At 35.3% G+C, this 23,815-nt stretch overlaps 2 protein-coding genes across 2 annotated transcripts; one reads left to right on the top strand and one right to left on the bottom strand.

Moving 5' to 3' along the window:
• Positions 1–3,031: 3,031 nt before the first annotated feature.
• LOC110411145 (protein LURP-one-related 5-like) lies at positions 3,032–4,848 on the bottom strand. The gene is made up of 2 exons (XM_021421178.2): positions 4,423–4,848; positions 3,032–3,680 (listed from the first exon to the last, which is right to left on the bottom strand). The coding sequence occupies exons 1-2, from the start codon at positions 4,648–4,650 to the stop codon at positions 3,267–3,269; spliced, it is 642 nt and encodes a 213-aa protein (XP_021276853.1). The 5' UTR covers positions 4,651–4,848; the 3' UTR covers positions 3,032–3,266.
• A 2,846-nt stretch (positions 4,849–7,694) lies between these two features.
• Positions 7,695–23,815, top strand: LOC110411480 (Transducin family protein / WD-40 repeat family protein). Its single transcript, XM_021421659.2, has 20 exons — positions 7,695–9,028; positions 9,743–10,214; positions 11,704–11,791; positions 11,902–12,083; positions 12,235–12,371; positions 13,526–13,592; positions 15,238–15,400; positions 15,489–15,603; positions 16,387–16,462; positions 16,564–16,746; positions 17,261–17,421; positions 17,768–17,873; positions 18,554–18,758; positions 18,847–19,133; positions 19,271–19,392; positions 20,735–20,879; positions 21,014–21,106; positions 22,310–22,383; positions 22,652–22,705; positions 22,789–23,815. The coding sequence occupies exons 1-20, from the start codon at positions 8,019–8,021 to the stop codon at positions 23,087–23,089; spliced, it is 4,041 nt and encodes a 1,346-aa protein (XP_021277334.1). The 5' UTR covers positions 7,695–8,018; the 3' UTR covers positions 23,090–23,815.

Here is a 23,815-nt window from a genome sequence, read left to right as displayed (position 1 = left end):
TTTTCTTTTTCTTTCCTTTTTTTTTTTTCTCTTTCTTTTGGCTGGGGAGTAGTACAGCAGGAGAGAGAGAAAGGGTTGCTTTCTCTTCTCAGGCCTTTGTTTTTCCCCCAATAATTTTAAAGAGAGTTTACCATTGTTTACAGTCGGTTTTTGGGTCATTTTTTGATGGGGAAAAAGAGAGAAAAGGGCGAGCTGGGGTTGGGTATCAGAAAGACAAAAGTGTTTGGGTTTTATAATATTAAAGAAGTCACCATTAAAATCTTCCTGGCCATGCCCCCTGCCTGAGCAATTGGCACATCAATTTTCCCCAGCATGGGCACTTCACAAATTGACGTCCTATCCTCTTCTTTTGATCCCCAATCCCCTGCTGAAGGACTAATACTGTCACGATAATGATGGCAAATGGGAATATATAAATATATGATCTTGCTTTTTTATTCTGAAACTTGTTGCTCTTTATCTCTTCCTTTTCCACCTTTTACTGCATCGCTTTTTGCATTTCAATGATGTGAAAACTTAACCCTTTAATACGTACGTGTTTTTCTATTTGCCATAAAAAAAAATTATCACTATCCAATTAGCATAATATATGCTCTGAACAAAGTTAAGATTTACAAATGGAACAAAACTTCTCTGTTGTTCTCAGTTGCATTAATTCCCGTTAAATCATTGGTTGCAAAAGGTTAACACAGTGAATATTCATTGCTAAATAAAAGATGGTAGGAACACTGTTTTCATGTCATGGATTGTGGAATCCACTCTATTAATTGAAGTTAAGCTACTCTGAACATAAACTTTCCAAAAAAAGGCTACTCTGAACTTTGCAACTCAAGCTTGACTTCTGATGAGTGTTAAGATGAAGAATTCCTCTCCTCCTGCTTCATCTAAAAGCAAACATACAATCAATGTCTTCCGTTCAGACTATTGGACTTAATATTTTCTTGGATAGTTTAACATTTTCTGAGGGGGTTAATCACATTTGTAAGCTTGGCCACCTATGAAAGCGATTGGTTGAGTGCATTCACTAATGCAGAACCTCAGTGGTGATGTAAAGGTGCCGTAACTTGTCCATTTATTTCTGAGAATGGCCTAACACAGCCTTTTATCATGTCCCTGACAATGCATGGGTTATCCCCAGTCCCCACTCAAATGCAGTTTTGTCCACAGTCCACTATATTGAACATGGCTGTGCAGTGCAACTTAGTGAGAGACACCTGACCCTTCTCTGTGCTTCTGGGACAATCCATCTTTCCTCTTTAAATGAACAAATAAACCCGGCACGCTCATTTCTGCTGTTTACTGTAATCACAATTGATGTTAAATCTTACTATTTGGTTCAAGTCTGGGAAGTTGTCAATACTATTGCTTAACATTTGACCTTACCCTTTCTCTAGTAAGAGCTATCACTAAAATAATTAGAAATAAATTGTTTGTTTGTGTACTCTCTCTTCCAATATTCAAGTAAGCTGGCCGAAATGGGGTTTTTGACAAAAAAAAAAAAGGATTTAGTTTATGTAAAAAGTTGCAAATGAGCTTTTAGAAGCTAAAAGCTGCAATTTCAATTGGAGATTTTGGAAAAAAAAAAATATTATTATAGTACTAAAAGATTGATAAAGAAGTTTAATAAAACTTATAATATATAAAATAAAATATAAATATTTAAAAAAATTAAGTTATTAAATAAAACATAATAAAATAAATAACATGAACGCGTGATATTTTTATACTTTAAAATAACGTTATGTGAACATAAAAATGATAAATAGTATTTTGATTAATGTTAGTTAGTCAACTATTATGACATTAATTATAAAAATTTATTTGATTTAAAATAAAAATATATAAATTTAATTAAATATAATAAAAAAATAAATCAATGTAACAAAAAAATTTTCTGAAAATGTGTACTTCAAAAACACGTTCAAGTCACTGAGCAAAATAAAAAAACAGGTTAAAGTCAAGTTAAACATGCTCTAAATTTAATTATTTGATGGATAAAAAAAGGGAAAATTTGGCAATCCTATGGACTTAGGTTAAAATTTATTAGTACAAGAGAAATTTCTTCTGACAGTTAAAATAAAGTTTTCATTTTTTTTTTATTCTTTCCTGCACCATGGAGTACCTAACAATTAAAAAGTAGTACATTCTTTTTCCCCCGTCTCTTTTCCTTATTAGCTAGTACTTGTGATACCGAATAGGGCAGAATACATTGGGTGGGAAGTGGGAAGGAAGGACAAGAATTAAAATTCATCTGCGAGTAGGGAGTGGAAGCCCCAAAGTCGGGTCCAAATCGTGGTAATAAATTTTGAAACCGAAGTGGATTTCTACAAGTTTCTGCTCTGTTCCTTTTGTGTCTACTGAACAAAATTGCTTTCTTTATGTAAAATCATGGGAAGCCAAAGATTGTTGTACCAAAGGAAAGCAGTGTTCACTCACATCAGCGTCAAATCAACTACCTTAATGTTGGGGAATGGAAGATTCTCTTGCCAAATCAGAGCTATCAGATCCTCATGACTTGGATAAATCCACCCCCCCCGCCCCCCCCAAAACTCCCCTACTTTACTTTTGTTTTAACGAGCCCATGTTAGTATACTAGAAAGGCAAATGCAACTCAGCTTTTGTTTAAAGCAGTGTAAAATTTGATGGATGGTCAGATGAGTCTAGTCTCTTTCTATTTTTATTCATACTTCTGTCTCTTTTTTCCCTTCTTTTCACTTTCTTTTTACCCCTTAATTTGTTGCCTTTCTTCCATCCCTATTGGAAACTTCTTCACTAACTTTATTGCTTGCTGTTATGTACCTTGTTTCATAGCTAGGTTAGGGGCCAGCCCCATTTGAGTGAGTCTAAGCCTTTATTCTTATATTTCTTGATCAAATATTTTGTAAAATATTATACTAACGGTAACAAAATTATAGCAGTTTAAAAATGGTTGATAAATTTGATTAATTATTTAAAATAAAATAATAAATATAGATATTATCCAGATTTTTAGAGAGGTGGATATGAAAATTTTGCTAACAAAAATGTCACATGCAATATCTAACTGAGTGTACATGAAAATAAAATGTCCCTCCGCCTCGAAACAGATCAGTACAAGAAACAAAATATGGTAACTGTACCAACCGGCAAAACTCATTAAAAGGCATTTAATTTCCTTCTTCTATGCACACTCAAAAGTGGAATAAAACAAAACATCAAAAAACAAAAACAGTCAATGAGAAAATGAATTGACTAAAATTAAAAACTATTATAAAAAAAAGGCTTAGTCAAGAGAAAGAATCCTCTGCAACCGGATCCATCTTTTCATCATCAAGATAAGTGTCCGCAAACATTTGATCAAGAATTAGCACCAATCCCATTGCAAATGCACCGTCAAACCCTGGCCGAAGACGAAGCAAAAACACATCTTTACCCAACATTAAATCAGTTGATGGGTCCACTTTTCTTTTGATCTCAGCCATCGTTTCCTTCGATGAGCTCTCCAAACAAGTGCTGTAGATTGTACAGCAACGCTGGGGAAAAGAACCCTCTATCTGGTACTCCTTGCCTGGATCACCGTATACGCCCACCACCACGCTCGACCGTCCGATGATGGATGATCGACGAACGCAAAAAAATGGGTTTTCGTTTTCCATTTTCTCGCCTAATAAGCCTTCCCACCTTTGATGGAGACTTGGCTTCTGATTTATCAAACATTAACTCTTTAAACGGGCACTAAGCTATTCCTTACTCTTCAAATTTTCTTCAAATTGGTTTAACAAAAGTCAATGCTTGACTTTTAATAAAAAGAAAAATGAGGGGCAATTGGAATTAATAATTCTCGCTTTAAAATCTTTTTAAAACATTTAAAGAAGACAAAAACATAGTATATAAAATCCCTGTACGTATGAAGCTTTTTTTAATAATTCTGCCTTTATAGTTTTAACTAAGCATAGAGGGCATTCCATTTTTTTCTTCTTGGGAAAAAGTAGTTCAATATAGCATACTCAATTTTCTGCAAGAAAATATGTATGAAACTTGAACCATAATCTTATGAGATTAAATAATTTTGAAATTTTCCTGCTAATTCATTTTTTTTTACCACATCAGATGATATAACAAAACATGAACATACTAGGGTTAAAAAATTTCTACCAATAATTTTGTCCTAAAAAAATATTATATATACGGACCTTTCTATTGATCGGAAAAGAATCAAACTCGTCTAGGTTTGACATGGAAAACTGATTGTGAAGCTATAAATTATTACTATTTTCTCTACATGAACCCACAAATTGAGAAATGCTTTGTGATTGTGAACTTATTGGCTTTTACATGGCAAGCAACAGTTTTTCACTTTATTAACACAGTTGCATGATTGAAAGGATACCTAATATTTCATGTCATTGAAGCAGTTTCCAACAGACAGACAGACAAACTGACCTTTCGAATAAGGGTGAGGAGGCACTTGCCGGTTGCTTCCATGAGAACTAGCTCATCTTTGGCTTGTGAATCAGGGCCATAGTAAGAATCGTACCTAAAGATCAATTCTCCTTTAGGGTTGTATACAACGAAGCCATCTCCTGGAAAAAACACAGACGTCTTGTGGACTGTTAGGTGGGTTTCCTCTTCAAAACAGAACCTGTCATCCACGAGCACGGCTCTTGCCATGGTTATCACCTGAAAAAAAAGAGATACATCGTGCGATATAACAAAGCAGATATAGGAAAAAGACAGAGAGAAATTGGTAGAGGAAAGCAGGTAGAAGTAGGTTGACGTTTGTGGCTTAGAGCCTTATGGCTTTTTTTCCTAATTTAGTATTTAATTTAAGTTGATTGTGGTGGTCTTTCTTTGTCTGTGACGTGCACTAGACCTATAGGTGGTGCGACAGTTGAATGATCCATAAAATCTAGATCAGAGAATAGATAAATAAACTAGTAATGGTATGTTTTTATTTGTGGTTTTAAGCTTACCTATGGGTGCATGGCAGTTATCACGGATGGGCGCTGGGACAGGGCCAATTCACTCATTAAAGTCATGGCAGAGTCTGTCAATCAGTCAATGTTTGATGGCAGCCACATAAGCATGAGAATTGAAACCATAAATGCTCTCAAATGGGACCCTCTTGCCCGCTTAACAAGGATGATGTTTGATCATCAAGTATTTAATCCAAGAACTCTTTGATTGGACACTCTTTTACCAAGTTAATTTTGATGGCTACTTGTATTTGTTTCTGTTATTACACTTTTTAACTGGAAACGTTTTTTCTTTCCCTTTGTCCAGGCTCCCAAGTGATTGCGGCGTAAAGGAGCTGGATAGGTTCCCCACGTACCGGATTGCCTCAGCCGCCGGCGGTTTGCTAAAGCTTGTGAGGGATCATCCCCTGCTGCCAACGAGCTTGGTCCCTGGTTCATAACTAAACGCTATATCAGTTCAGGAAATTTAGCAATTAGTGGCGCAAGCATTAACGACACAATATATAAATTTTACGTCGCGGATAGAAGCTTCTTTGTATCCTGGCCGCTTGGCCTTAATCTTCTCTAGGGCCTAATAAACTCTAATTCCTTCAAAGTATATTAAGTGTATACTTTTAGCAATACTAAGAAAAATTAAAGGGACTTTATATTTCACTTTTGTATTAGGTAGACCTTAAGCTTTAAAGCCTAAAGATTTGATATAATGAATGACAAAAATGAGAAAACTCCAAACTGAAGAAAAATGAGCGTTTAGTCTTTCTTTTTATAGTGATAGTAGCTTGACCTCATAGCATTTAAAATGAGAAAGGGGAGATTCAAAGCCCGTTGGGCTTGATTTTTTTTTTAATTTAAAAATTATTATAAAATTTTTATTAAAAACAATAATTTTTAAAATTAAATTAAAATTATTTGATAAATTTTTTTATATCTTTTTTATAAATAAGTTATTTGATAAAACAATTTAAATAAATTTTAATTTTGATTAAAATTATTGTAAAGAGTATTTAATTAACAACTTTTTATTAATCAATAATTTCTTTCTTTGTAATGAAAAAAAATTAACTTGATTCTTTATTTATTTAAAATAAATTTTTAAAAATATAAAAAATATTTTTATATATCATAAAATTTATAATTAATAATAAATTATAAAAAAAAGAGTTTTACAAATAATGTTAAGATTATTTTTAATAAATGAAGATATTTTTTTAAAAAAATAATTCTCTTGAAAAACTAGTTCTTTGAGTTCTTTTATTTTAATAAGATTTTTTTTAAATAAAATTTTTTTAAAAAATTTAATTAAGTTTTTGTTTTTAAGATATAAATGAACTGAAAAAAATCAAACCAAACAGATATTAAGTGCAATTCTAAGGTTTTAAATATTTCTTAAATATGTTACAATATTTACCAATTAAAACCAAGGGACAACATTATTGCGCACAGCTCTTTTATTGCTCCGCCCTCTGGTCAGCTACGCTCAGTGCCTTGGATTTGCCATTAAACCAACCGAACAACTCTGTCGCAACTCACAACCTTTCCTTCAAAGGGCCTACTAGATTGCAATTACAGCTGTGCAGCCAGCGCAGTTTAATCAATTGGGCCATTAGTTTTTCTTAGGGGTGATTAATTGATTGGTTCTATTTGTTATAATTAAGAATTAAATAAATTAAATATTTTGAAAAATTATTTAAATTTAAAAAAAAATCGAATCAATTGAATATCAAATTGAATGGATCAATTTAATTTTGGATTAAAAGAACTAAAGTTTTATTCCTTTAATCTTTTGTAAATTACAATATTAAAATATATAAACTTTATTCATAATTATAAAATATTTAAAATAATCTAAATATAGAAAAAACATACTAATTATCATTTCATTACATAATTATATCTTCGTATATAAATTATCAAATTAATATTCAAGAGTTTTAATTTTTAAATTTTAACATTCAAGATTTAACTTAACAAAATTAATAAAATTAATATCTACAAAATAAGATCATCTAACATACGATAATCAACCATCGCATATCATTAACTTAGTAATAAAAAATTTTGATTTTTTGATTGATTTGGTTAAAAAGTTTTAAAATAAAAAAATTAATTAAATATATTAATTGGATCAAACTTTTTAAAGATATAATAGATCAATTGGATTGAACCATATTACTTAAATTACGTTCGATTCAATTAATTATTAGTTCAGTCCAATTTTAGCCCATCTTTAATTGTTTTTTTAAAGAGACATTGCCCAAGGGTGTTTTCCACACTTTTTTTTTCTTTTTTAAAAAATTTCCGCCTAGCTTTCCTGCATCTTTCTTAGATATTTTCTTCTTTTAATTATATTTAAATGCATTATATTAACAATTAAAAATAACATTTAATATAAAAAAAGATTATTGTGAAAGTGGCCTAAATCATCCCTTTTATTTTTCCGTGCTTTATGCGGGAATAAAATGTTTATTGGTATTCATTTTTATTTTACATAGATAAAAAAATTACAATGAGTATTCGCTATAGTAAAATAAGTTACTATCACAATTTTCAGAATGTATAATTACCCAATCGCAATCCAACATGATGGTTGTGAAAGCAAGTTCATCGACATCAAAGCTGATTACCTTCATATTTTAAGCATGACAAGAGTGATGGAGTGTGGATTATGTCTTCAACAAAATTTGTAAAATTTTTGCCATAGTATTTTATAAAAAATAGTAATGAAAATGCTGCCTACGTTGGCGTCCTGCTCAATGCTCATTTGATTGATAAAAGGGCAAAAAGCCACCATTTTTCCATGAACCTCCTAAAAGGAGGAGAACAGAGAGACCATTGTTGTGGAACGAGTTTTTTAGTGTGGAGTCTCAGGCAAGCTTTAACGGTTCTTACTTTCTCTCCGTACCCAAACGAGAGGGAATCAGCAGCCCTCCTTGAAACAAGTTCAATGTACCTTTTGCCTTCTCTCCTTTTCCCTTCGCCCTCGCATTAGGGAGTGAAATTCACCGTCAAACCCGACCCAAAAATAAAAACCGAATTTTCAAATTTCACTTTCCATTTCAGAAAATGTCGATCCCGATCCCTCGACCGTTGCCCAATGAGTCATGGGACTGTATGCTCCCAGGCCCACCGAGCCGCAACAACTTCGGATCCGCCGACCTAAGCCCCTCTGGCCTCCTCGCCTTCGCCTGCGGCTCCTCCGTTTGCGTAATCGATTCCCGCTCTCTCCAGCTCGTAACTACCATCCCTCTCCCTCCTCCTTCCGCCTCTGTCTCCGGTTCTTCTTCCTCCAGTTCCTCTACTTCTCTTTCCCCCTTCGTCACTTCCGTACGGTGGACCCCACTCCCTCTCCGCCGCGACCTTCTCTCCACTGAACCTTCCTCTTCTCACCTCATCCTCGCCGCCGCCGACCGCCATGGCCGCATCTCTCTCCTTGACTTCCGTCTCCGTTCTCTCATCCTTTCCATTGATCCTCCCGATCCTTCTTCGAAAGCCGGTATCCAGGACCTTTGTTGGGCCCAGGCCAGGGCTGATTCTTTCCTCCTTGCTTCCCTCTCTGGCCCGTCCTACCTCTCCCTTTACAACACTTCGTCTTCTCGTTGCATCTTCAAATACGACGCTTCACCGGAATATCTCTCCTGTATCCGCCGAGATCCTTTTCATTCCCGCCATTTATGCATCATCGGACTCAAAGGATTCCTTCTTTCGATCAAAGTCTTGGGAGAAACAGAAGACAGTATTGTCCTCAAGGAACTTCAGATTCGAACCGATTGTACCGAGTTACTTAAGCTAGAAAAGGATGCTGCTGCTGGAGGAAGTTCTTCTTCTTCTCCTGCTTCTGCTGCTTTCCCGCTTTATGCGGTGCGTTTGGCGTTTTCGCCGCTTTGGAAAAACGTTATTTACGTGACGTTTCCGAGGGAGTTGGTTGTTTTCGATTTGAAGTACGAAACGACGCTTTTCTCTGCCGCATTGCCGCGTGGGTGTGCCAAGTTTCTTGATGTGTTGCCTGATCCGAATCAGGAGTTGGTTTATTGCGCTCACCTTGATGGGAAGCTCAGCATCTGGAGAAGGAAAGAGTAAGGAAGTTTATGTTCCCATCGTATTCCTGCAATATCTGGCCTCCTTGAAATTTAAACTCGACGCGATGAAATAGCCACTATAATGCCCAGTACTATGGGTTATTTAAGGAATCAGAAATGTTGTAACTAAATTAGGAAAAAGGGGTAGAGTAGGTTTTGATGAGATAAAGATAAGTCAATGTGAAATAGTTGGAAACCTTGAAATATCATTTTTAATTTAGATAAAATTAGGGGTTCCTGGCTTCCTTCACATAAAGATCATTTTAGTCTATGAATGTTATTTTAAATCTATTTCATACGGTGGACTATGATATGGTTTTTATCAACATGTCAACTGTATATGCATTGGTTCCATAATATGAATTTGCATTGAAGGGAATTCTTTTTTCTGTGGAAAAAAATGAAGGAATAAAAGATTGTTAGTACCCTCATTTTACAGTTTAGACTTTGATTTTAAAAATTTGTAGCTATTTATTAGTTGATATCTGGTTGAGCTAGAATCATATTAGCAACCAATTAAAGTTGTTGAATTCTTTTTCGTGCTGATAGACTTTGATATCACAGTAAGTGGAAGCTTAATATATTTTTTCACATTTGATCACTTATCATCTATAAATATTTTTGTTTCCTGAAGTTAGTTGTTAATGATACTTAAAAAATTACAAAACTTTCTGCCCTCAAGGAAATTTACTCATTTGGATATTATCACAGAGGAGAACAGATACATATAATGTGCACAATGGAAGAGTTGATGCCATCAATTGGTTCATCTGTCCCTTCACCATCAGTACTTGCCGTCCTTATCAGCCAATCAGAGTCAACGCTACAAAATATTAGCAAGCTTTATTCTGGTTTATCAAATGGTGCATCTGATGAGGATTTTGATAATCCTTTTGATTTTTGTGATCATACTCTTCTTGTTTCTAAGACATGTTTGATGTCCATTTCTGATGATGGCAAACTGTGGAGCTGGATCTTGACTGCTGAAGGGACTGGAGATATGCAGAAGGATCTTATAAATTCTGGAAAGATTGCTGATGTCTCTGAAGAGTCAACTAATAACATCACAGTTTCTTCTTACAGTGGACTCACGGCAGAAGGCAGCAAGCAGCTGGACAACATAAATGGTAGCAGAATTCAGCTGTCAAACTCTACTTTTGGCCTGGCAGATGTGACATTTAAGGTTTGCAAATAAATCTCTCACTTTCCAATAGGCATGTTGTAGTAAGTTTTTTTTTTCCTGTTAAACTTTTTGCAGTTCTTGCTGAAGACTGTAGTTTAATCAATTGAAAAAAGGGAAGCTTTGAAAATTTTACTTCTCTTTTCCTGTTAATTTGCTTCTTTGCCCTGCCCCTAAATTTATGAACATGCACTAATGCCTTTTCTGTCTCTCCACACACGCTCACATTCAAGTTATGCACATTGTATATTTTCCTTGTCCTACCATATGTGTATCTGTAGACTAAGTCCCCTTTCAACCACAATCTGTGCTGCCCCAAATAAAAGGAAAACCAACTAGGAAAGTCTGTTGCTTGGTTATAAATCTGCCCCAAAATAGTTTTCTTCTAATCTTTCTGATTCCCAAAATCTCTTTCATTAGATGATCCAATTTACGATTTACAAATAGCTAACAATTGATAAATGGAAGATTAGGGAAGTTGTCAAGCTAAAAGGCATTTTTAGCTGAAGGATTTTTATCAAAAATATCAACTCTTCTTGGGCCCTGTTTCTGGTGCAGTTGGGGTGGTAAGAAATCAAGTGGTCTGCTCAATGCCAAAGGGAGATGAATAGCTCCATGGATGGGCCTGGCACAATGGAAGTTCAGGCATGAACTTGACATGTGTGGGCTTGGCTGACTCTTGCTGCGCCTAAAAGTTATTAGCTTATATTGTTTGTCTCCTTCATCCTCATGAGGTATAAATTCATAAGTCAGGTGGAATTGACAGCAAGTGTGGTAAAATGAAATAGTTGTAACATAAATTAATTGGCCAGGCTGTTCACAATTTGGGTCAGATGTGGCATTGGACTAGTATTGCGCAAGAACTTGAAAGTTAAAATATGGTGCTCTTCTGGCTCATCCCAGCGCATGGCTGGCCTTAGGTGCTTGCTGCTGTGGTGCTGGGAGTTATCTAGTTTAGCATTTAATTTATTCTATTACTAACTGCTTATCCACTTGCTGCTGCATCTTGCTCTATACTGGTCTGTCAAGCTGAGAGGAAAATGACATGCCTACTTTTTATGCATGGTGAAAAATTAAGCTGGGAAATGATGACACAAGATCACAATGACTATTGCATTGTAAATATGAAACGTGTTTGAACTGGATGGAAGCCTTGTACTGAAATCCATGGGAAATGGGAGAAGTGGTGTTTGACCAGCAAGTTTATTGCCTACCAAATTTTAACATGGTCTGAACTGTAAATCATGGATTGCTTTCTCTGGTGAAACTTTGCTGACATAACTGCATTATGTTATTGTAGTATAATATTCATTGAGTTTCTCTTCTTTATCAAGGATGGGTTAGGTGCTTTGATAGAACCTTATGATTTTCTCCTTGTTATTAAGAATGAAATGAAAAACAATTATTATTGGTAACAACTTCCTTATCGTTTAGCTTCCCTACAAATTCTTTGGGTTATTGATGATACTTATATGCCAAATCGCTAGTGCAGATTAGCTTAGTTGGACAGCTTCAGCTTCTTTCTTCGACAGTGACCATGCTTGCAGTGCCATCCCCTTCTTTAACAGCTACTTTGGCTCGTTAGTTCTACCTTCTCGCTCTTTCTCCAGAATTTCCATTTCTGTTAAACTTCTGAACTCCCTCAGTGTAAACTTTTACAAGTTGATTAATCAGATTATATTATGCAAAGGTGGGGGAAACAATCCTGCGGTAGCTGTTCCACTGGTTGCCTTGGGGACTCAAAGCGGGACAATTGATGTCATTGATGTCTCTGCCAATGCTGTTGCAGCAAGTTTTTCAGTTCATAATAGTACAGTGAGGGGTTTACGATGGCTTGGTAATTCAAGACTGGTTTCGTTTTCTTACACACAGGTAAAATATCAAGTTTTAAAGAATCATATATGTCTAAGGCATCATAGTTAGCTTCATTTCTTCAGTACTCCCTAGGCCTTCCTTTCCTTCTGTTCAACATTGTTGCTTTCTGGTGATAATTGATTACTTAATATTACTTGTATGGACTCAGGTAAGTGAGAAAACTGGAGGCTACATTAACAGGCTTGTTGTGACTTGTCTTAGAAGTGGCCTTAATAGAACTTTTCGGGTCTTACAAAAGCCAGAGCGTGCACCTATAAGAGCTTTAAGGGCTTCTTCGTCTGGAAGGTTTTCTTTTTACCCCTAAGTTCTCATATTGATTATTCAATGCATCAATTTAGCAGCATCCTTTTTTTACACACTCATACTTTTCCTTAATGCCAAATTTCTCCTTCAATATTACAAATTTTTATTTGTCTCCACATCATAAAAAATGCATGATGCGTGAGAAGTGTGCCAGATTAACTTACATGTGTAAACATAAATTATCCAATAAAAGGGGGCTATAACATGGATACCGAACCCTAAGTTCCATGTTTCTATTATGCATTGCAATTTGATTATGATTGTTGTTTAATATTTAATATTTATTGTTATCTTAGAAATAGTTAATGCAGCCAACATTCACTGGTATGCTGTAAATATAATTTGGTCGGAAACTCTATAACTGTTAATTTGCTCTCATATCTATGATCAGAACTTGGGTCTTGCAATGCATGATAAAGTTGGGAATTCAGTAAGATTTGCAAGGCAAAAGAATCTGAAGTTGTAAAAAAGGCTTGGTCATGAAGGCCGAGAATAGAGAACTTTAGCATACACTTCATAACATTAAACTTTGATAATAGAGAATAGGGTCCCTGGTTCGGGTGGGTGGTTTAGCATTGGTGGTAGCCAAGGGATCTTAGAAAGTATGTGATATATATTCTTGTCTAGCAGATGGTGGACCATCTCTCCCTGCTAGATGCACTTTTTGTTATGAAATATGTAATAATCCTGGGTTTTGGAAAATTCGATTTTCATTTATAATTAGAGAAGGTGGACAGAACTTTGGAAGTGGCATACTTTGTTGTAAAAGATAAGCAAATTAATTCATGGAAATATTCACTAGGATAAAAAATATATTGCATCAGGAACGAGCTTTTACAGAAAGAAATGGAAAACATTTACTGAGCGGATCAAAATTTTGTAAGTTTTTGCGAATGAATTAGCTGCTTTAACAGTTATGAAGCAATTTAAGTGTAAAAGCTTTTCTCAAATAGGTTTGAGATTTTTTTAGGCTGTCGAATATGTGATGATCATAATCCTTTATACGTTTAGACTTCAGACCCATATGGCTGACTTGTGGTGTTGATGTTTTTCAAATACTGCTCGGTTCTTTGTGCAACCTGCTCTTCCCTTTCAGGAATATGTGGTAATATCTTGTCATTTTTTAACCTTTTCAGGTATCTTCTGATTTTATTTCGTGATGCACCTGTTGAGGTTTGGGCAATGACAAAAAATCCAATTATGGTAAGCGTGATTGATACTTCAGATTCTCTTAATCTGGTTTGTATTAATGCTAATAATTTGACTTTTTATTTGGTTGTTACGGGCAACCGAGCTTGTTCATTTCAGTATATACCCTTCTGTATGAGGATATTTTGACTTGATGACTGGCTTTCTGATACTTTATTGTAGTGAAGGGTTAAGCTTATTGTCATTCGATGTTCACAACTCCTATTTTCCCATTTAGTATTTCATTAGGCTTCTCAAATTACCAGTATTGCTGCTGTTGCACAGAAATAAAGTAGCAAGAATGAAGTTAGAAGGATTATTATGGTTCTTGTAGACTTATTGAGGGAGAATCACCTTAAGGTTTTCTTTTAGGATTATTGTTAATATGTGGAATATTAAGTTTATGTTAGTGTTTTATGGCTGATGCCTATAATAATTCAATGGGTTATTTTTTTGACTGCCTTGACTTTATTATTTATTGAGATTCCCATTTTTAACTCTGATCTATGTTTTCTGCCTCTTTCCCTAACTGAGACATCATTTATAAACCTTAAAGGATGTAGTGACTGTGAAGGAGATGGTAACCAAATTTGTGAATGAGAGTGATTCAATTTTCAGAACTTTTTCCTCATCTTAACATAAAATGGAACATAGGCGATGCTTTTTGAGTCCTTTCACTGACCAGCACTTCATCTAAAAGCATGGTTTTGCTTTAGAGATGCATGATGTTCTGATGTAAAAGAGAAACCTGATGATATTTGTCAGGATTTTGTCATTTAGGATGTTTATATATTAGCCTAAAAGGAAGAAGGATGATGTCTTATTGCTTGCTTTATGCATCTCAACTAGTGGATTTTGGACAGAGTACATTGTTTGATCTTACATGAGGGAAAAAAGATGGAATTTGTTTCATTTGCATAACATGTGTCTTAGTTTTGAGAAAGCAAAACATCATGTATATTTTTGTGTTCATGTGAAAATCAAGTGCTATAAATGAATATTAGAATGTTCAGATATTGTTTGGAATTGCACCTCCCATTTTGTTTTCCTTTGTATTTGAATACATTCCTTGTTAATTGAGGTGGTACACGACACGAAGGTCATAATTGACTATTGGAATGAGTGCCTCCTGAACCTTGGAAGTCTGAATCTTCTAGGAAGTCATTGAAGAACAAAATGGATTCATTTTTGCATCCCCAAAGAAGCATATTAAACTCAATAATAAGTTTAAAATTTCACGGCTCCATGACCATTTCATCAGTTCTACAGGTTCCTATTGTTCTGTATGCTTTTTTTTTGAAAATATTGTTCTGCATGTTAATAGCTCCTTTTGCTTAATGGGACTTTATTTTGTCTGAAATTATTTCTTGGATTAGTTCCTTTTGCTTTTCCCTTATGATTTCCTAGGAAGCTATGATTTTTTTCCTTGAGTTTTTTTATTGTGGAAGGTTTGTGTATCTTCATATTTAACTTTCCTTGAAATAATATATTGCCAATAGGTAAATTCAGTTCTTGTTTATTTTTTATTGATTTTGTGTTTATTCTGATTTTTCTTTTCAAACATGTATAAATCAACATGACAGCTATACTAAATTTCTTCTTGGTTGACAATGTCTAATTTTTAATTTAGATAATTATTATGCTTTATACTTCCATGTAGCTTAGATCATTAGCTCTTCCATTCACGGTACTGGAATGGACTCTTCCAACAGTTCCCCGACCACTTCAAAATGGTCCCTCTAGGCAATCTTCCCTTAAAGATGGTACAGCTGCGGCACCAGCAGAGGCAGCCTCATCCACAACAGCATCTTCCTCAGATTCTAGTGGGATTCTTTACTTGCCATCATTTATTATGTAGACCTCTGTCTGGCCCAAATGATTATCTAATTATACTGTAACTTCTATATGCAGGGGCAGGAAACTCAGATGGCTCGCAAGATGACACTTCTGAGAGTTTTGCATTTGCACTAGTTAATGGTGCACTTGGAGTCTTTGAGGTTCATGGCCGAAGGATCCGAGATTTTAGGTATAATTTATCGTACATGCTAACTACAGTGTTATGACATCAGGTTGCACCACATGCTTTTAAGGAAGTATATTGTTCTTTATTTTAGTTTATATATTAGGCACTTGTTATGCAGTTTTTCTTGCCATCTGTACTACAGTTTTGTCCTGCTAGCAGGCTTGACGTTCTATTATTCAGTTTTAATGTGTTAGCTATTGTGGACATTGGTATTTGTTTGGGCCAACTTGACTTGAGCTGTGAAGTGATCATATTTTGGTGATCGGATGACAATCCACTGCTATAATGGAGCTTGGACAAATTTGTCTGTGCATGGCTATTGATTTCACACTCTTAACATGCACAAACACATGCTTCCTTGTTGCCACCGTTGTAGTGGCAAGTCAGGTTCTTAAAGATGTTGTCTTGGAACCTAAACATGTTGACAGGTAACCTTGTCATGTGTGACTTTTCCAAACATGGAAGTAAAGATCCAATATCATATTGAATGAAAATGATTACTTTCTCAATCAAGTTTTTATTGAGTGTATACAAGAAAAAAATAGAAAGGCTCTACGTTTTAGTCAGTTCGCTACTTGTGGTATAGATTCTTTTCGCTCAAGTTTTCCTAATTTTTCTTTATTTGCTACAGAAAATATCTAAGTTTTAATCCAAAAACATTATGATTTATTGCTGATTACATATTACTTGTGTTCTCTTTGCTCTATTCTAAATTTTTCATAAAATATAATCACAGTATCTCTCCCTTTTTTCTTGCACTGAAAAGGATCCTTTGCTTGTCTCCAGACCAAAATGGCCTTCTTCTTCATTTGTTTCATCTGATGGATTGATTACAGCAATGGCCTACCGCTTGCCTCATGTTGTATGTATCCTATTTTAAATTATTCCATCCAATTTGTAGTTTTTATTATTATCTTGTTTCTTTGGAGATTTCTGTAGTCACTGACACCATTAATCTCTCAGGTCATGGGGGACAGGTCAGGTAACATAAGGTGGTGGGATGTCACTACCGGCCATTCTTCTTCATTCAACACTCACAGAGAAGGAATCCGAAGAATCAAATTCTCACCTGTTGTTGCTGGGGACCGTAGTCGAGGGCGTATTGCTGTACTATTTTATGACAATACATTTTCTGTGTTTGATCTTGTAAGTGTGAAAATGCATTATCAATTCTTATTCCCTTCCATTGATCTATCTTTTGCAATTATCTTGCAATGCTTAACAGTTGGTACACATTATGTGTTTTATGGTAGCTGCTGTGTTGTCTTAGCTGTACGAAATTGGATTCTGTTTTCTCTTAAGAACTGAAAAGTGACTACCGCCTTTTATTTTCTATATTTATGTGTTTTATTTGTGAACTTTCTTTGGTCTCTGCTTTTGTAAATTTGGAAGAAAAATTAAAAAAGTAAGTTTAAGTTTATTTTGCGTGTCTGCTCAGTAAGCTTTTCATCCTTTCTAAAATTATGCACTAAGAGGGTTAGAAGCCTCATTTTGGGTTTTTGTTGCTAGACATGTTTTTGATTGGGACCTTGCATGGTACATATTCTGTGAAATTATAGAAGTTGACTTTGTCAACTTAAATGGTGCCTATTGGGTGCAGGACACCTTTTGAAGGATATTTCTACATTTTAGTCTAATGTTTAATATTTGTTATTTGCAGGATTCACCGGACCCATTAGCCAATTCTCTTTTGCAACCTCAATTTCCTGGAACCCTTGTATTGGAATTGGATTGGTTGCCTTTGAGGACTGACAAGAATGATCCACTGGTTTTGTGCATTGCTGGAGCTGATAGTAGCTTCCGTCTTGTTGAGGTTAACACGTATGTGCCACACTCTGTTTTCAGTTCTCTTAACTTTTCTTCATTGTAGTTAGTTTCTATATGACAGGATGCCAAGAGGACCTATTGTTTGTTATAAGTTAGTGTACTCAAATATTTTTAATGAAATTTGGTTGGAGCTGTGGATGGGACTTTTTCATTGCTATATTAGAATGAAAGGTATTATAGGTTTGGACTGACTATCCAAGAGACAGGGATAGATTAGGTCAGTGATAAAACGATGGGTGGCTTAGTTTTGGGTGATGTGAGTAATGCTATGCTAGTAAAGATATGATTCACATGAAGTTGATTACTTTGTACTTTGGTAACCTCAATTGTTTTCATGCAGAAATGACAAGAAAATGGGCCCTGGGCCACTGCCGCGAAATATAAAAGAGAGGTTTCGGCCGATGCCTTTATGTTGTCCCATATTACTTCCTACACCCCATGCCCTGGTAACGATCATTCTGCCATTTTAGTTTTGGTTTAGTAATTGATATTACTAGTATTTTTTACTTTTACAAGCTGCCAACCACCAAAGGTTCTGTTAACAGATGATGGTATGTTACATCATTTGCAATTAGCAGAGACATGTGCAACACTAAAACACTTGTTCCCTTTTAAATAATCATAAAAATGCTCCACCAGTCTGTATACATTGATGAAATGTGCAGTGTACTCTTAATTCTCTGATTTCTAACAAGTTCTGTTAGATATGCTTTGGATATCACATCAACAAAATACCAAGTCAGCACCGTAATGGCTAATGAGCAACTGAATTAGTAGTTTCCTTGATTGCTAAAAAGTTTGAGTATGAGGATTAAACTGTTAGAAGTTAGACTAAAGGGGACTACATTGCATGTTTCTTCAAAAGAATAGGGACTGATGGAGCAGTTTTACCTTAAAATATTACGTAAAAAAAGAAGCCATTAACAGAATTGTTATTGTTGACACATTGGAGTTGCCTCCACAATCTGGAATAGGCAGACGGATGGCTATTGAAGTAGGGCTCTTGGACTTGTTCTGCTTACCGTGAAGCTTCATTTTCTCTGTCTATTGTCTCAAAGGTAAAATGGGCATTTAAAGAATTACTTATGATTGACCATCTATTTTCATGTCTTTTCTTTTATTACAGGCACTGCGGATGATCTTACAATTGGGTGTAAAACCCTCTTGGTTTAATACTTCTGGTACAACTATAGATAAGAGGCCCCATTTCATTCCAGGAACGGCTTCTTCCTCAGGGGATCTTCGCAGTTACATGATTGAATTACCACCTGTTGGTGATTCTGTAGTGCCAGAATTGCTCCTAAAAGTATTAGAACCTTACCGAAAGGAAGGTATGTTTTTGTAATCTATTTAGTGTTCCTAATTCTTCTATTTAAACATTAGTTTTCCTTATCATTTTCCATTATTTCATTGCTCAAGGCTGCATACTCGATGATGAAAGGGCTAGATTGTATGCTACCATAGTCAATAAGGGTTTTGCTGCAAGGTTTGCCTTTGCAGCTGCTACATTTGGTGAGGTCTCAGAAGCACTTTTCTGGTTGCAGTTGCCTCGTGCTATTAACCACTTGATGAGTAAGTTAGTAAATAAGTCTCCACAGAAAGCACCTATTTCAGCATCAAATTCAGAGCTGGATGACACGTCTCTACTTAGTAGAATTACATCAAAGGGGAAATCAACAACTGAAAATGGGCGGAGGGATGCATTGGTAAGCCTTTTAACAGTTTTGACTGTCCTATGTTCAAATAGTTTAAAGGGTGAGAGTTTCATTAGGTTGCCCTTGTATATCTATTATATCTTGTGTTTTAAAACTTTTGCTGGCAATACATATTTTCTGATTCGCAGAGTCAAGGTCAGCTTAGATTAATGGCCTTTGAGCAAGAAGACTTGTGGGAAAGTGCTAATGAGCGTATCCCTTGGCATGAGAAATTGGAGGGAGAAGAGGCAATTCAGAACCGTGTACACGAGTGAGTTCAGTATCTTAATTTTTTTTTTTTGCTCAATCTTTATGTTATTTTATTGCTATGTTAACCGTTGAACAACGAAGTTACTGCAATGTCTTTGTAGAAGTGGATGCAAGATGTTCTAAATTTATTTAGTGACTATGTAGAACCTGTTACTTTTGCTACTTCTTTTTGCTTCCAGAAGAGAACTGCAAACAAATGTTTTTGGATACAAAAGCAAATATTATTTTTTTATTAAAATTTTAACTTTTGTGAATAACAAAATGCCTGATTTTACCTTTTTTATGGAATAATTATGTTAGAACGTGTGTTGCATTTTAGTTATTTGTGCATTTTTAATCTATTATTACTGTGTTTTGCTTATATGCTTTTGCATCTTAACAACTTCTGAAAAATATAAAATGCAAATATTCAAAGAAAGTAGCAAAAGTTCCAACAAAATCGAATCTTATTTTCTCATAAGATAATTGAGATAGTGATTTTAATGTTTCTTTTTTTTTTTAAAATAATACTTTTTATCTAATGAATACATTAGATGTTTCATGTTCGTAATTCTTTTAGATATACGGTACACTACTGGGAGTTTACAAACTTTGTGGATGCAATGTTGCCTAGAGTTTCTAGCTTGATTTCCTATTATTTTCTCTTTAACTCCTTGTTGTCTTTTTCTGCAGTTATTATATTTTCTTCATAATTTCTTCCAAAATAGAACTGAGTTAGTTTAATTCTAGACCAGGTTGAAAACAGCCTAATTAACCTGGAAGTGAGCTGTCCAATCTTTTTCAATGCTTCCCATAGTACACATTAATTCTGATTTATAATTATGGTGCTGTAGTTTGAAGATTTTAAGCCTTATCTACATCAGACAGTATGGGGAAACTTTACCAGACATAGGAGCCACTGATCTAGTTTTAGCTTGGTATGACCTTAAGTTTCTTGTTTTAGGAACTGCTACCTTTTCCCAACTAGTTAAAACAATCTGCTTCTCAAACTGCAACATCGGAATTGGCAGTGCTATGTCATTATCAAGGACCTGCATCCAAGCAGAGATTAGAAGTGCACTATGGTAACTTTTTCAATTTAGTTGGGTGGTCAATTTGTTTAAATCGAAGTGTATAGAAGTTCAACTCCACTCAATATGCACCGTGGTAACTTTCTTATGTTTTAATTCGATTGTGTGCCAGTCCTAGTATTCATGATGACATTACAAGGACCCAAGGGTAGGGGGGAGGCGGCAGTTGAACAATAAACTAATCCTTCATTTGAACAGTGACATTCACTAGGCCAATTCTGTGTTATTCAGTGGCTGCCACACTAGTAATTGTACTTTGTGTTTTATGAGCAGGCTTGTCTCAGTTGGGAACTTGGAAGGTGCTGTCAGTTTATTGCTTTCCACTTCACCAGAGAGCCCCTACTTCTATCCAAATGCTCTCCGTGCAGTTGCTCTTTCTTCTGCAGTTTCAAAATCTCTTCTTGAGCTGGCAGTTAAGGTGAGGATTAACTTTGATTCTGTTTCTAGATTAGAGAAATGTGAATTTTTTAGGTTCTACAATGTTGCATGTCTATTTTGGTATTCTTTTAAACTGTCCTATTTTTGGCTGCTATTTTTCTTCTGTGATCATAGGTGGTTGCTGCTAACATGGTAAGAACTGATCGGTCACTATCTGGCACTCATCTTCTCTGTGCTGTTGGAAGGTATCAAGAAGCTTGTTCACAGGTTAGGTTCTGTTTGTTGAACAAAATCTGTGTTTTTCAGTTTTCTTGAAGATAATCATCGAAATCCAACCCAATGCTTGTTACTTTTCTTATTTTGTGTGTAATAGAATCCCCAGGATTCTTTTGTTGTATTTTAAACTTTACTTGCATATATGATTTGTGCATGTTGGTATGCATTCACCTATCAATCTCTACGTTGGACACTCATAACGGCTAGGGATGTAAATAAACCAGTGTGTTGAAGAGCTCATGGATGAGCTTGACTAGAGCTTGTTTGTGTTAGGTTATCAGGCTAAATAGACATACATAAACGACAAATTTAAGCTCATTTAATGAATAAGCGTTTGAATATTGGTGAACTTGGCTCATTTATATTCACTTGTAGGCTTGATAAGCAGTTTATAAGCAAGCTCAAGGAGAGCATGTTTATCCTTTTGATTTTGACCGGTTTGAGTGTCAATATCAATATCTTTTAGTACAAATCAAATATAATAATTTGTCATATCTTTTAAAAGTTAGTGTGACCTAGGAAGAGCTTGAACTTGGCAAGTTTTATACGAGCCAAGTTCCAACAGCCATTCTTGAGCTTGAGATAAGCTCAGTTTCTGTTTGAGCTTAGTAATATCTAGTTGAGTGGTGCCTAAACAAGAGAGAGCTTTGCTTGTTTACACACCAATGATAGCAATGCTACTATTAAACCTTGTGGCTCACCACTAGTTGTTTACCTACTTTATTTTTTATTCTGTTTTTCTTATCCATCAATTTGAATAAGTTTATAATAATGTCAATATGGGAATATGATTTGACAATTGGATGCCATTCTACTGTACATAACTTGAGATAAGCGTCTATAATGCAAATTAAACACAGTTTATTTGGAAAAAGATTTGAACAAAGTATGTGCTAATGAACTCAAATGAAAGCATGTTGGATTCTTCTGTTCTATGTATTCTACAAATGAGTTGTACAATCGAATAGATAAATTACCTGTAAAAGAGAACCAACTTGTTGAATGATAAGAGCTGGTTGATAGAAGCTTCCTTTAGTTATGGATGTTTACTCTCTGAATTTGGCCTCTTTTGTGGCACTGGGTGCTTGAGTTGGGAAGAGAATGATATTATTTCTCAACATTGCATAGATCAGCTAAGCATTATGCTTTCTTGTTATGAGTCTCTTCATTTATGGTTTTTTAACATTTATGCAGCTACAAGATGCTGGCTGCTGGACTGATGCTGCTACTTTAGCTGCGACACATTTAAAGGGATCTGATTATGCCAGGTTTTGATTTATTTCTTCAGATAAAACATCTTAGGTGTTTTAGCAGTTAAATTCCTAGCATTAGCTTTACTCTATGTGATGGCTTAGCCTGGTGCTTTTTATTCAATGTAACTTATGCATTTGCTATGTTTAGTTTAAGCCAATGAAGATTTGATCTCCTGGTGCAAAGCTGTCAGTTTGATTTACTCATTATGATATTTAGCAACTTAGTCTCCGATTAACCATGCCATGGTTAGGATTCCTTCATTTCAAATTGTTCTTTTTGCAGGGTGTTACAAAGATGGGCTGAGCATGTCCTTCATGCTGAACACAACATTTGGAGGTACTAGTTTTTCTTATTGTTCTTGTAGTACTTGGTATCCATTTCATAATTGGCATTCTAAAGCTTTAGGTGGTTGGATGCAGGGCACTTATTTTATTTGTCGCAGCTGGTGCAATCCAGGAGGCATTGGCAGCCCTTCGTGAGGCGCAGCAACCGGACACAGCTGCCATGTTCATACTGGCTTGCCGTGAAATTCATGCAGAAATTGTCTCTAATTTTGTAGGCTCAGATGATGAATCAGGGTCAACAGTCAAGGATACACTGGTTAACTTGCCTGGTTTAAACCCAGAGAATGAAGATGTAGTTGCAGTGGGTGAATATTTTGGGCAGTACCAAAGGAAATTGGTGCACCTATGCATGGACTCTCAACCATTTTCAGATTGACTGGGCTAAGGGAAAAGTCGTTTCATTTATTTACAGTGAAGCAATGTGGATATTTTGTTGGAAGAACGTATAACACCTGAGGGCTAGCAGAATGGTCCATCTCAGCCTCATACACCCAAGTAAATGGCAAGATTTTTCCTTGTATTCCAGTCCGGATGAAAAAACAAGTACTGAAGCAACTTTACGGAGTAGGCAAACCAATTTCTTTTGGAACAGACTCATTGCCCGATTTAGCCTGATGGCAAAGCTGGCTGTTGCAGAAAACGTCAAAGATGTAGTAGCTCAGTGTACAAACTTTTGGATGCTACCAAACCTACACCCCGCAGAATATGGTTTTCAGGAGTGCGAGGTGCAGTTGCTGCTCTCACGAAGAGGAATTTATTTCTATAGAAGACGTTGGTTGAGTCATATTATTTATTATTGATAGTTGCACATCGTGGCATTTTCATAGAGATAAACTCCAATGCTGATCAGTCTCATTGATTCCTTTTTTAACAGTTTTGAGAGATGTAAATTTTGCCATACAGTTACCCTTATCCGTATGATATTTTGATACCCATTTGAATGGCATATAGAAGATTCCATTCTATTTAATTCAGTAGGAAGTATTTGGAGCAATTGCAATGCCTTGGACAAATGAACGGGAGATTCCTGTTATTAGATGCCATTCTCTTCAGTTAAATTAGGTTTGTCTTCATTGCAAGAGTGGGAGGAACATATGGTGAA

Source organism: Theobroma umbraticum, unplaced genomic scaffold (genome assembly GCF_002168275.2).
Source record: "Theobroma umbraticum cultivar Fairchild unplaced genomic scaffold, ASM216827v3 scaffold_56.0, whole genome shotgun sequence".
Taxonomy (NCBI): Eukaryota; Viridiplantae; Streptophyta; class Magnoliopsida; order Malvales; family Malvaceae; genus Theobroma; species Theobroma umbraticum.
The sequence above is the reverse complement of the archived record's forward strand: the minus strand, read 5'-3'. Positions and strand labels throughout refer to the sequence as shown.